General features: G+C 43.3%; 1 protein-coding gene across 2 annotated transcripts in view; it reads right to left on the reverse strand.

The window, feature by feature from the left end:
* The window catches only part of LOC124619776 (THO complex subunit 5 homolog), a 154,736-nt gene that overhangs the window by 72,290 nt on the left and 69,921 nt on the right, over positions 1–12,525 (reverse strand). For both annotated transcript variants that reach the window (XM_047146361.1, XM_047146362.1), the window contains exon 10: positions 249–351. In XM_047146361.1, the coding sequence (XP_047002317.1) occupies positions 249–351 (103 nt within the window). The remainder of the gene's footprint in view (positions 1–248; positions 352–12,525) is intronic.

A 12,525-nucleotide genomic window follows, 5' to 3' on the forward strand; every position in this document is an offset into this window, starting at 1 on the left:
AATTTCACGACGACATCAGACATCTCATCCGACAACAAGTTATAACTTACACCTAGTCTGTTGAAATGACACATAAAAACCCTGTAAACTTTTTGCATTGTAAATGTGTTTATGATTATGCTTTCTCTACATGCAAAATGAGAAACTTTATAATGTATTAAAATATTTGTTCTGGATCTAGTGACTAACAGGAAGAGCAAAATACTTAATAATGAATTGAAAATATGCACACTCAATTTAATACAAACCTAGAGCCTGTAGTTGGCAGCATAGTGCTAACCTGGCCTTCAAACGTTGTCTAATGCCTCTCATCACATTTTCAACACAAGCCTGGCTCACTGCAGTTTTTGGCTGTGAGAACATGAAACAATTTTTAAAGCGCATAGTCAAAATATAGCAATGGAAAACCCAGCATGGACTGTGACAATATTATGAAAAGAATAATTGCTACTCATCATATAATGGAGATGCTGAGACGCAGATAGGCAAAACAAAAAACACACGCTGTGGTCTCAACAATCAGAGACTGCGATGACAGGGAGAAAAATGGTGAACTATCGTTCCTGGACATGTTGATGTGGAGAAAAAACTCAGCACGCTGTCACAGAGACCCGTGTCGTATTTTGTACCATAGCTATTAAGTTGAAATCTCTCCCTAATGTCATGGCTCGAATGAAAAGTTTGTGTGGGCTATTCAAGTTTTCCCTGAAGCATTCAGTTCTGTTTGCATGAGTGTGTGTACGTCCTATCTCTGATGAATCCATTGTTGGCTGACAGATTATTTTCTGACAGTCTTTTCATGGTGCCTATCTGCGACTCAGAATCTCCGTTATATGCTGAGTAGATACTACCCTGTTCATACTATTGTTACAATCAAAATATATTATTTCTGTTAACACTTAATTACAATTTTTTTAGCACTGCACGGCTCTTCTCAAATGTACATAATATGGAAGTTTATCCTTAACAATAACAAAGACAACAAGTTTAACATCCAAAAATTACATAAGAAAATGCAGCCACAATCAGATCAAATAAAACACACATAATGCAAGTGCACCTCTTCACACAGGCTGTTGCAGATAAATGCAAACGCTTGTTCACTAATACAGAAATAATTTCTAATCACACCTTTTGTTCAGAAATATAGTTTAGTTGAAATCAAGCCAGTCTGTTGCCCCTATCTGAGTTTTTGCTTTGTTTCTAGTAACTCCATCCCCTATGGAAAGTAAAACATCAGTTACTTTTCCCCACGTAAAATCTGGAAAATACCATTAGCACGCTGTCACAGAGACCCGTGTCATATTTTGTACCATAGCTATTAAGTTGAAATCTCTCCCTAATGTCATGGCTCGAATGAAAAGTTTGTGTGGGCTATTCTTCAAGTTTTCCCTGAAGCATTCAGTCACTATCTACCTGAGACGGAGGTTCATAAAAGAAACTGACTGTAACTTTTATTACGCCCATCTGACTCACCTGATTTCACCAGACTATATCTTCTATATGAGTGAAGATAGAAACATTGTGTGTGAATATTAATTTATGAATGGAACTACAAAGTTCCTATTTTCAAACGAACTATCATATTTCACAAGGCTATATGTTTTACAAGCTTGCACATACTGACTTATGAGTACTTTGCATGAATACGTTCAGGATTTGCCTCTCACAGGTATTCACGGTGCCCTCCCACTGGAAACACAATAAACATCTACTATCTAACTGACACTCAGACTCATCCAAAACTATTGCTATGCAGCACCACAGCTCAACCAGAGTTGTTGGAAGGGGAGGCACATAGATGAAATCTTTCACAAAGCAATCCCCTTCCCCAAGACAGGCGAGGGGGGAGGGGTGGGGCAGAGGGACACCATCATGAGATCAGGCAACCTTGAAGACCAATAGTGTAATGCGGGATTGATATGCCCTTTATGGCGAAACTGTTGAATGTGCTTTATGTCTTGAAGGAGAATATTCTAGGTATTTCCCCTTATATAAACCCCTAGTAACTTGAAACTATTGCTGCCAGCATTAACTGCTTGAAGCAGTAGGAAGTGCAGTGCCATACTCTCAGAGAAAATCATGGCACACAATTGAATCGAACCTGCTGAAATGGAGATTGCGAGATGTTTTTTGTTGCTGTGTTAGCATTATCTTGATCTAATGCACACTGAGTACCAAATGAGTGAGCGACCCTGGTGGTTCCACACTGCTGGTACCCACATGTACCAATATCTTCCAACTGGTGCCTGGGTAAACTTTTAGTTTTTATGCATAAGTTAAAATTTAAGCTATTTTCCTATCTCAGTTCAATACAAGATCCGTATTTACTTTAATCTAAGCCACACTCAAATCTAAGCCGCACCTGTAAACTGAGACTCAAAATAAGGGGAAAAAAAATTTCCCGAATCTAAGCCGCACCTGAAACTTGAGACTCAAAATTCAAGGGGAAAGAAAAGTTTTAGGCCGCACCTCCAAATCTAAACAAAGTTGGTCCATTGTAATATGAGACACAATTTAGGTCAAATGAATGATGATACAGCTACAGTAGTTTGGTTCGAGTCGTAAGCTTAGCAGTTAAGCTTTACTGGGTGCCATTGCTATGTGTCATGCGCTCCATCCGTATTTATACGGGTACCCTCCCTTTTTCACATGCTTCATCTGGTTTGAATTGATTGCTTATTTTTCTTTGATCTGATAAGTGCCGTTCTCTTTGTTATAGGTGTTTACGTCACTCTAAGCTGAAAATGTATTACTGTACTGTGTCATGCATTGTTTGTCGCATTCTGATAATGAGTGTTTACGACCTGTTGCCGCTCGTGGCATGACTTGCTTTTGTGTACGCTACCACCGCTTACAATTTAAAAAACAAAAAGAGAGAGAGAGGAATCGTCTCATTAACGAAGAGACTGCATGGCAAGAAACTGCTATTTGTTGTCACTTACACTGCTGCTTTCTTTGATAATGATCAACAAGAACCAAATGATAGATTGCGTATGATAGAAGATGTTCTTAACGAGAGTTTAGCGAAAATTTTTCTCTGTTTGAATCTTTGCAGGTGCCTCTTTAGTACATTACATTCTGCACAAAAATAAGAGTCATCTTAGATTTAAAAATCTAGTCAAGTGCCGTGCTTCATTTTTGACTGTATCACTATTAGGCATAAGAATAATACAAATATAAACATGACATGATATGTATATTCTTCCGCATTTGCTGTTGTCTCACTCTAGCTTCGTAGTTTATTAGGCAGACAGGATTTAAATGAGATAGCAGCAAACAAAAGAATACATGGCAAAATGTTTATATTCGTATTATTCTTATGGTGAAGAGAATACTGCATGTGATCCACAATTCATAAAAGTTCCTATTAGCAACCATCTCTTCTCACAGGCAGGAAAAAAATTCAGAACGTAGAGTTGGCCATATTGACAAACATCCCAAACAGTCTTGCCAGTTGGATTTTCGTAGTACATCGAAATGCTGCTACATTCGAAGATGAACAATACGGAATTTGTATTTACTTCGTTGGATAATGTATGAAAATGCAGTGGTCGAAACTCGGGGCGGAGAAAAAAGCTCATCTTCCACCTTTTTTTTTTTATTTATTTACTGGCGCAGAGGTTTTGGCGCCGGTTTTTGTCTTCGTGCCTACAAACATGCCTGTGTAGCGCTACATATATTCAACGGCAGAAGTTAGTTGTGGCAGCGCCTACCAACATTTTTCCGAACTTCCGCTTACTTTGTACTTGATTCTAAGCCGCAGGCGGTTTTTTGGATTACAAAAACTGGAAACTGTGAACTGTGACTGACACCCGAACAACAGGGAACTAACATGCATCGAGATTAAAAAATAGTGCATTGATAATGGCTAGGCACTTGCAAATAGCTGGATTTAAAAAGAAAAAAAAGGCTGACTGCTGTGCTCTATCATTTATAAAAAAACACCTATTTGGTGTCCGTGATGATAAAATGACAATGGGGAACAGCAATATGAGATCTGCAGTTTTCTGTGTGATTACAGCCATGTTCTTCATTTTCTTCACTAGACCATTCAGACACATTGGATACCAGAACGTTTTAGATTCATATTAAAACATTGTACACACAGAATATGGAACACATTCTATATTCCAATCTTCAGGAAAGTTCCAGAAACCTTCAATAAAACCTAAAAGCACATCCTTTCTCCCATGAAGGTAATGATAGCAAGAGGTTGAGGTTCACGTGACAGGTAATGATAGAAATGTGAAAACTGTACAAATATCTGAAGAAACTGCACAGTTCGTTGTTGCTAAAGATCATGTAGCTGGATGGCGTGTCTGAAATATGTAATTACCTCAGGTAATCATACACTTTACTGCTCAGACATGGTGTCATACTTAATAAGCTGTGCAGCTAACCTAATGTGCCCTCATATTTTAATCTTGCCACAATTTTTTATTTCTCCTGGCATTATGGTTTTCTGTGGTAACTTATGTCAAAGCATGCATGACATGTGATACATCTGTGATAATTTTCCTGCCATTGATGATTGTTCAGAACCAAAACTGATAGCAAAATAAAATAACATTATTACAGACAGCACAGTGTTACGCATTTTTTAAAAATTTGTACATGCTGTTGACCATCGCCTAAGAAAGATGATTCTACAAAGTTCAGGTTTTACCGACTGATGTACAAAACCCTAACAATGTTGTAAAAGGGGAAAAAGCAGTGGCCCTCATGTACATTAATAGTAACAGCAGCAAAAAATTGCAGCCATTAATAACAGTGAGGTTTTAAATACCCAGGTGATCTGAAAACATGAAAACACTACCACGCAGCCACGATTTTATTAGCAATGCCTGGAGAGCTGCTGAAATTTGTATGTAGTTTCTTAGGAGTTTAGATGCCGAGATGGGTGCAGCACGAAGAAAGATCATTCTTCTTACTGGTAGATGCCGTGCACACCCAAAGCTAATGACACTCCTCAAGGAATGTACTACCTGTTAAATGTACAAGTCAAGTGCAGCCTCTACACCTAAAGGTAATTCATCCTGTGAAACCTAAATACAGAATTGCTATTTTGCAGAGGTCAACAGAATGTATGTAATGAGAATAAATGTTTTACAGGCTATAAACATGTTTGTTGCTGCCTGGAATGCTGCAACCCAACAAACTGTTTTGAATTCTGCTGGTTGTTCTGTACCAGTTGAGGATGATTTACCCAAATGCTGTTAACCCATAATCCAGTACATGTAACTGTTGTGACAGTGCCACGACATTTAACAGTGCCGCCACGACAGTACGCGCAAACGGTGATAGAGGCGATTCGCAACTTGGCTGAGCGCGGGAGCGCCACCGAGCTATGAACGGCGCTGGCCGCATGTCACGGCACGGCAGTCGAATAAGAGATACTGAGTTGTTATCATGTAACGAGCTATTGTTCCTAAGTGAGTGTGTTTGAATATCCACGCAATTATTGGTGATTAAAGGTTATAACACTTTTGGGCGACGAGGTCGGATATTTTCACTGCGTTGTGGATTTGTGTGTTCGTGACGGGGCAGACATGGAACAGCTTATGCAAGCACTCATTGAACAACAAACACAGCTGACGGCTGCTATTCAGGCACAACAAACACAGCTGACAGCTGCTATTCAGGCGTTGTCGACGTCGCTTACTCATCGTCTCTCTTCCTCTTCTCCGCCTCCATTCCCTCCTTACGACGAGGCCGCTGAAGACTGGGAGGATTATGAGAAGCGTTTGCGGCAACACTTCTTGGCTTTGGCATTGTTGACGCTCCTATGTGTAAGTCATTATTTCTATCTTGGATTTCCCCACGGCTCTATCAGCTGATACCTCAGTTAGCCCCTCTGCGGGAACCTGCCTCTCTGTCCTTCCAAGAAATGTGTGACTTATTGTCTAACTATTACCGAAAAAACACCCACGTCGTTGCCGCCCGCGTGGCGTTCTACCGGTGTCGTAAACAGCCCCATCAATCTTACCGGGCTTGGGCGGCGGAACTATACGGTCTGAGTAGGAAATGTCAGTTTGTCACAGACACTCATCATGAGTCTTATGCTGATTAAATGGTTAGAGATGCTATTCTACGGCTTGCCCCTGATAATGAAGTTCGGCAACGTGCCCTACAACTGCCAAACCCGTCGTTGTCGGAAGTTCTAAGCATCGCTCAATCCTTTGAAGTGTCTCGCGCTGCTGGCACGTAAATAGACGCGTGGTGTGTTGTAGGCGCTGTACAGTCAACTTTCGACACGGACAATTTGCCTGTTTCACAGGAGAACGAAGATGTGGCGGCGGTTCACTCGCGTAAACAACGTCGCGTTGGGTTGCAACGCTCGCAGAGCAAACAGCAACCACAGAAGCAGGTTCGCCCTGCACTTCCTTCTTGTCCACGTTGTTTCGTACAGCATGACAGGGCCGCGTGCCCAAAATGTTGGGCCACGTGTAATTCACGTAGGAAAAAAGGCCACATTGCTTCTGTGTGTCAGTCCCCTAAAGTTTCTGTCGACGAGGACGAGGCATCGGACATGGATGTTAACTGTGTGCTTTCTCAAACAAATAAGTTGTTTGTTAGTGTTCGTGTTCTGGATAAAGACATTTGCATGCAATTGGACACTGGCTCTGCAGTAACTCTCATTAATTCTCGCACGTATTTGGAGTTGGGCTCCCCTCCCTTGTCTCCAGTTACGCGAAATCTGAGAACTTATAATAAACAGAAAATTCCTATCACTGGCCAGTTTGATGCTTCCACTGCCTACAAGTCTGTTGTTAGGCCCCTCACGTTTTATGTGGTGGATCATGCGGGCACTGAAAACCTGTTCGGTTATGATGCTTTCCAGTTGTTCGGGTTCTCCATTGATGATGATGTGCACCTCATATCTGAGGATATTCCGTATCAACAGCTGGATGGATTGTGTTCTGAATTTTCGTCTGTGTTCACTGCTGGTCTGGGTCGTGCCAAGGATTTTGAAGCCCACATTACTCTTAAACCTACAGCTCGCCCTAAGTTTTTCCGGGCACGCCCTATTCCGGTGGCGTTGTGTGCACCTGTCAAGGCTAAGATAGACAGGTTAACAGCTTCAGGGATTCTCCTTCCTGTTACCTCCAGCGAATGGGCATCGCCAATCGTGGTGGTTTCTAAACCAAACGGGAGTCTGCGATTGTGTGGTGATTTTAAAGCCACTGTCAACGCTCAGAGCCTCATTGACACTTATCCTCTTCCCCGTCCTGAGGAGTTATTTACCAAGCTCGCTTGGGGCCAGTTCTTTTCCAAACTGGACTTATCGGAGGTGTACCATCAGTTGCCGTTGGATGCTTCTTCCAAGGAATTTCTCGTCATCAACACTGCTTGTGGGTTGTATCAGTACCAGCGGTTACCATTTGGCGTCGCTAGCACGCCGGCCATTTTTCAGCGGTTTTTGGAACAGCTCATGGCTTCCGTTCCCGGCTGCATAAACTATTTGGATGACATTGTTGTCACGGGGGCCTCCACTGAGGAGCACCTTCGCAATTTGCGTTCACTGTTTCGGGTTTTGCATTCGGCTGGGTTGAGGTGCAATCTGGACAAGTCATAGTTCTTGCAACCCTCCATTGTGTATCTTGGTTTCCACTTGTCCCGTGAGGGTATACATCCTATACATCAGCACGTTGCGGCCATTAACGCTCTACCCCGGCCGTCTACGGTCAAAGAATTTCAGGCGTTTCTAGGCAAGATTGCTTATTATCACAAATTCATTCCATCTGCGATGGCGGTAGCTCATCCTCTGCATCAGCTGTTACGCAAAAACGACCCTTTCTGTTGGTCCGATGAGTGTGAGCAGGCTTTTGTCCGCCTGAAGGCTCATTTGCAGTCGGCGCCTTGTCTTGCCACATTCCGTCCGGGTCAGCACTTGGTTCTGGCCACTGACGCGTCACGGTATGGCCTAGGGGCTGTTCTCGCCCATCGGTATGAGGGTGGGTCGGAACAACCTATCGCCTATGCATCCAAGACCCTCAACGATGCGCAACAGTGTTACTCTCAAATCGAAAAGGAGGCGCTCGCTATCATTTATGCTCTAAAAAAGTTCAGCATTTTTTTGTATGGTTATAAGTTTCACCTCATCACCAACCACAAGCCGCTGGTCTCTCTGTTCAGCCCATCGGCGTCTCTTCCGGATAAGGCAGCTCACCGCCTGCAATGTTGGGCCTTATACTTGTCTCGTTTTCACTATGGGATTCACTATCACCCCACGGCCCAGCACGCCAACGCTGACGCATTGTCGCGATTGCCGATGGGCCCCTACCCGGTTTTCGATCGTGATGAACTGCTCTGTTTCCACATTGATGAGGAAGAACATCGTGCGGTCGAGGGTTTTCCACTTACAGGTTCGCAGGTCGCGTCGGCTACTGCGCGGGACCCGGTCCTGCGTCAGGTGATCGGTTTTGTTCAACGGGGTTGGCCGGACAGGACCAAGGGCCAGGCATCGGATCCCCTTCGCAACTACCATGCCTTGCGCCTTCGTCTGCCTGTTCGTGATGGTGTTGTTCTTCTGGCCACGGATGGCGCATCTTCACGGGTCGTGGTGCCAGTCTCTCTTCGCAAAGATGTTCTCAAACTGTTGCATGAAGGCCATTGGGGTATTTCTTGGACTAAGTCCCTGGCCCGCAGGCACGTTTATTGGCCCGGTATTGATTCGGACATCGACCACATGGTTGCTGCGTGTGGTCAGTGTGCTCAACAACTGACTGCACCTCGTACAATGCCCTCTCCGTGGCCTGATCCGGTGCAGCCATGGGAATGGGTGCACGCTGACTTTGCCGGCCCCTTCCTCGGTACTTATTGGCTACTGTTGATTGACGCCTTCTCGAAGTTTCTGTTTGTTGTTCGATGTCCGTCGCCCACCACTGCGGCGACGACGCTGGTTTTGTCCAAAATCTTTGCGCTAGAAGGTCTTCCATCCACGATCGTCACGGACAATGGCCCTCAGTTATCTTCGCAGGCCTTCCGTGATTTTTGTACTGGACAAGGGATTCATCATGTTACAGCACCGCCCTTCCATCCGCAATCGAATGGGGAGGTCAAGCGCCTTGTCCGCACTTTCAAAGGCCAGATGAATAAAATTCCTTAGTGATTTTTCCACAGATGACGCTCTGCTGCAATTTCTGAGTTCTTATCACTTCACGCTTCTGGGTGATCGCAGCCCTGCTAAACTCTTGAATGGCCGCCAACCGTGCACTCTACTGCACCTGCTTCACCCTGTCAGGCCTTGTGCTGTGTCCCCTAGTGCGGGAAAATACTCGGTGGGCGCCGACGTGTGGGCACGAGGGTATGGATTCCTGGGGTGGTCAAGGCTCTTTGCGGCCGCCGGCTTTGTGAAATACGTACGGACGACGGCATGGTTGTTCGCCATTACGACCAGATGCGCCCACGAGTGGTGGCCACGCCGGTGCCACCGCCCCTTCCTTCGTCTCCACCAGTCCGAGAAGCCAGTCCTGTCGCTGCTGCCGATCTACCGTACGTGTTGATGCAGCCAACGTCGCTACCGCTTCCGAGTACGCCGGAACCAGCCCAAGTCGCGACGCCGCCTTCTCCGGGACCCATCTCGCTGGAGCACAGCCCCAGGTCCAAGACACCTATGGATGCTGCTCCGGAGTTTTCACCCATCATCTCATCCACGAGGCACGTCCCACGCACGAGCTTCCATCCTGGACATTTTCGACCATACTCTCGTGTCCCTCCGCAGGATCTTCTCGGGGCCTCACAAGAGGCCATGAATGTCTCCGCACTGTCCATGTCTCCAAGGAAGTGAGTGTGTTTTTTTTTTTTTTTTTGTGACAGTGGTGTCTCATGCAGGGTTGAGCTTGAATATTGTACGAGAGGATTTGGGCCAATAGAGACAGACACATATACACAGTCAGTTTTTTTCCTCTGCTCCATTTACAAATGGAATAACAAAGAAAATTAATAATACTAGCAAGATGTGCACTCAGTATATACTACAGTGGCTGGCGGAGCACATGTGTAGATGTAGATACCTCCACCGTCTAGAAAGCATCAATAACAAACATTTCAGTAACTAATTTTTTACACTGATTACAGCCACTATTATCATTAGTGCTCACAGAAAAAGCTAAAAAGTCTGCATACCCCACAGCCATTTGAGGGAATCATAACTGTATTTTCAAAACTATGGACAATATCTTAACTGGCATGATCTAATATTAGGTTCACAGCATTTTTCCATTTCCTGCAATTACCTGAGTACCAGAGCCCTGGCTCCATGCTAAGTGTTAAGGCATATAGAGATGGTCATGCTACCAGTTCTCACAATAATCTTCAGAATGATTATCCACGACTGTCTCATTGTCTGTCATTAACTGTGAGGGGTGGACGAACTCGGCAGCTACTGTATTTACTCGAATCTAAGCCGCACCTTTTTTCCGGTTTTTGTAATCCAAAAAACCGCCTGCGGCTTAGAATCGAGTGCAAAGCAAGCGGAAGTTCTGAAAAATGTTGGTGGGTGCCGCCACAACTTACTTCTGCCGTCAAATATATGTAGCGCTGCACAGGCATGCTTTGTAGGCACGAAGATAAATGCTGGCGCCAAAACCTCTGCGTCAGGAAATAAATTACAAAAAAAAAAAAAAAAAAAAAAAAAAAAAAAAAAAAAAAAAAAAAAAAAAAAAAGGTGGAAGACGAGCTTTTTTCTCTGCCCCGAGTTTCGACCACTGCATTTTCATACATTATCCAACGAAGTAAATACAAATTCCGTATTGTTCATCTTCGAATGTAGCAGCATTTCGATGTACTACAAAAATCCAACTGGCAAGACTGTTTGGGATGTTTGTCAATATGGCCAACTCTACGTTCTGAATTTCTTTTCCTATCTGTGAAAAGAGATGGCTGCTAATAGGAACTTTTATAAATTGTGAATCACATGCAGTATTCTCGTCAACATAAGAATAATACGAATATAAACATATTGCCATGTATTGTTTCATGTTTGCTGCTATCTCATTTAAATCCTGTCTGCCTAATAAACTACAAAACTAGAGTGAGACAACAGCAAATGCGGAAGACTATACATATCACGTCATGTTTATATTTGTATTATTCTTATGCTTAATAGTGATACAGTCAGAAATGAAGCACGGCAATTGACTAGATTTTTAAATCTAAGATGACTCTAATTTCTGTGTAGAATGTAATGTACTAAAGAAGCGCCTGCAAAGATTTTCAAACGGAGAAAAATTTTCGCTAAACTCCCGTTCAGAACATCATCTATCATATTCAGTCTATTATTTGATTCTTGTTGATCATTACCAAAGAAAGCAGCAGTGTAAGTAACAACAAATAGCAGTTTCTTGCCATTGTTTCGCTAATGAGACGATTCCTCTCTCTCTCTTTTTTTTTTTTATTGAAAGCGGCGGTAGCGCGCACAAAAGCAAGCCATGCCGCGAGCGGCGACAGGCTGTAAACACGCACTATCAGAATGCGACAAACAATGCATGACACAGTACAGTAATGCATTTTCAGCTTAGAGTGATGTAAACACCTATAACAAAGAAAACTGCGCTTATCAGATCAAAGAAAAATAAGCAATCAATTCAAACCAGACGAAGCACGTGGAAAAGGAAGGGTACCCGTATAAATACGGACAGAGCGCCTGACGCATAGCAATGGCTACCTGGTAAAGCTTAACTGCTAAGCTTACGACTCGAACCAAACTACTGTAGCTGTATCGTCATTCATTCGACCTAAACTGTCTCATATTACAATGGACCAACTTTGTTTCAAGTTGGAGATACGGCCTATAACTTTTCTCTCCCCTTGAATTTTGAGTCTCAAATTTCAGGTGCGGCTTAGATTCGGGAAATTTTTTTTTCCTTGATTTCATGTCTCATTTTTCAGGTGCGGCTTAGATTCGAGTAAATACGGTAAGCATATTGGACACCAGGTGGAACTGTGGGTCTTAGACAAAAGCAGAGGCACTGCAGTCATCAACCAGATACCTACGCACTGTAAACTGCCAAAGATATTTTTCACAAACAATCCATAGGTACCAAAACACTGAAATGTTCCAAAACTGCAACCAAATTAAATGATGTCCATGATGTTAATCAAGACCAATTGGCAAGTTTGTTGCGGAGCCACTCCAGAAGTCATACTACAAATATACTGAAGTGTTCGTTACTGCTGTGTTGTTCTGCAATGTCAAAGTGAAGAAACACCATTCAATTTCAATATAACAACAAAATCCAACTTTATCAATTTGAGCCATAGGTTAAGCAGCAGTCTTTCGTCATCATCAGCCCCTTAATGCTTGTCTCACAAAAGTGAAGGGAGCAAAGAGTACAGGCAAAAGAATACGGAACAGTTTCTTTTCCCTCTCTGTTCCAAGTGAACACATCCAGATAATCACACCAGAAGAAGATAAGGGAATCAATGACAACTGGTACACTGGAGTATAACTTACTAAGATGAAGACTCATTCAACTGCATCTGTGAAGTAACTTACAGGTTGGCCAAAACACAATCATT

This window comes from Schistocerca americana, chromosome 6 (assembly GCF_021461395.2).
Source record: "Schistocerca americana isolate TAMUIC-IGC-003095 chromosome 6, iqSchAmer2.1, whole genome shotgun sequence".
In the NCBI taxonomy this organism is placed as follows: domain Eukaryota; kingdom Metazoa; phylum Arthropoda; class Insecta; order Orthoptera; family Acrididae; genus Schistocerca; species Schistocerca americana.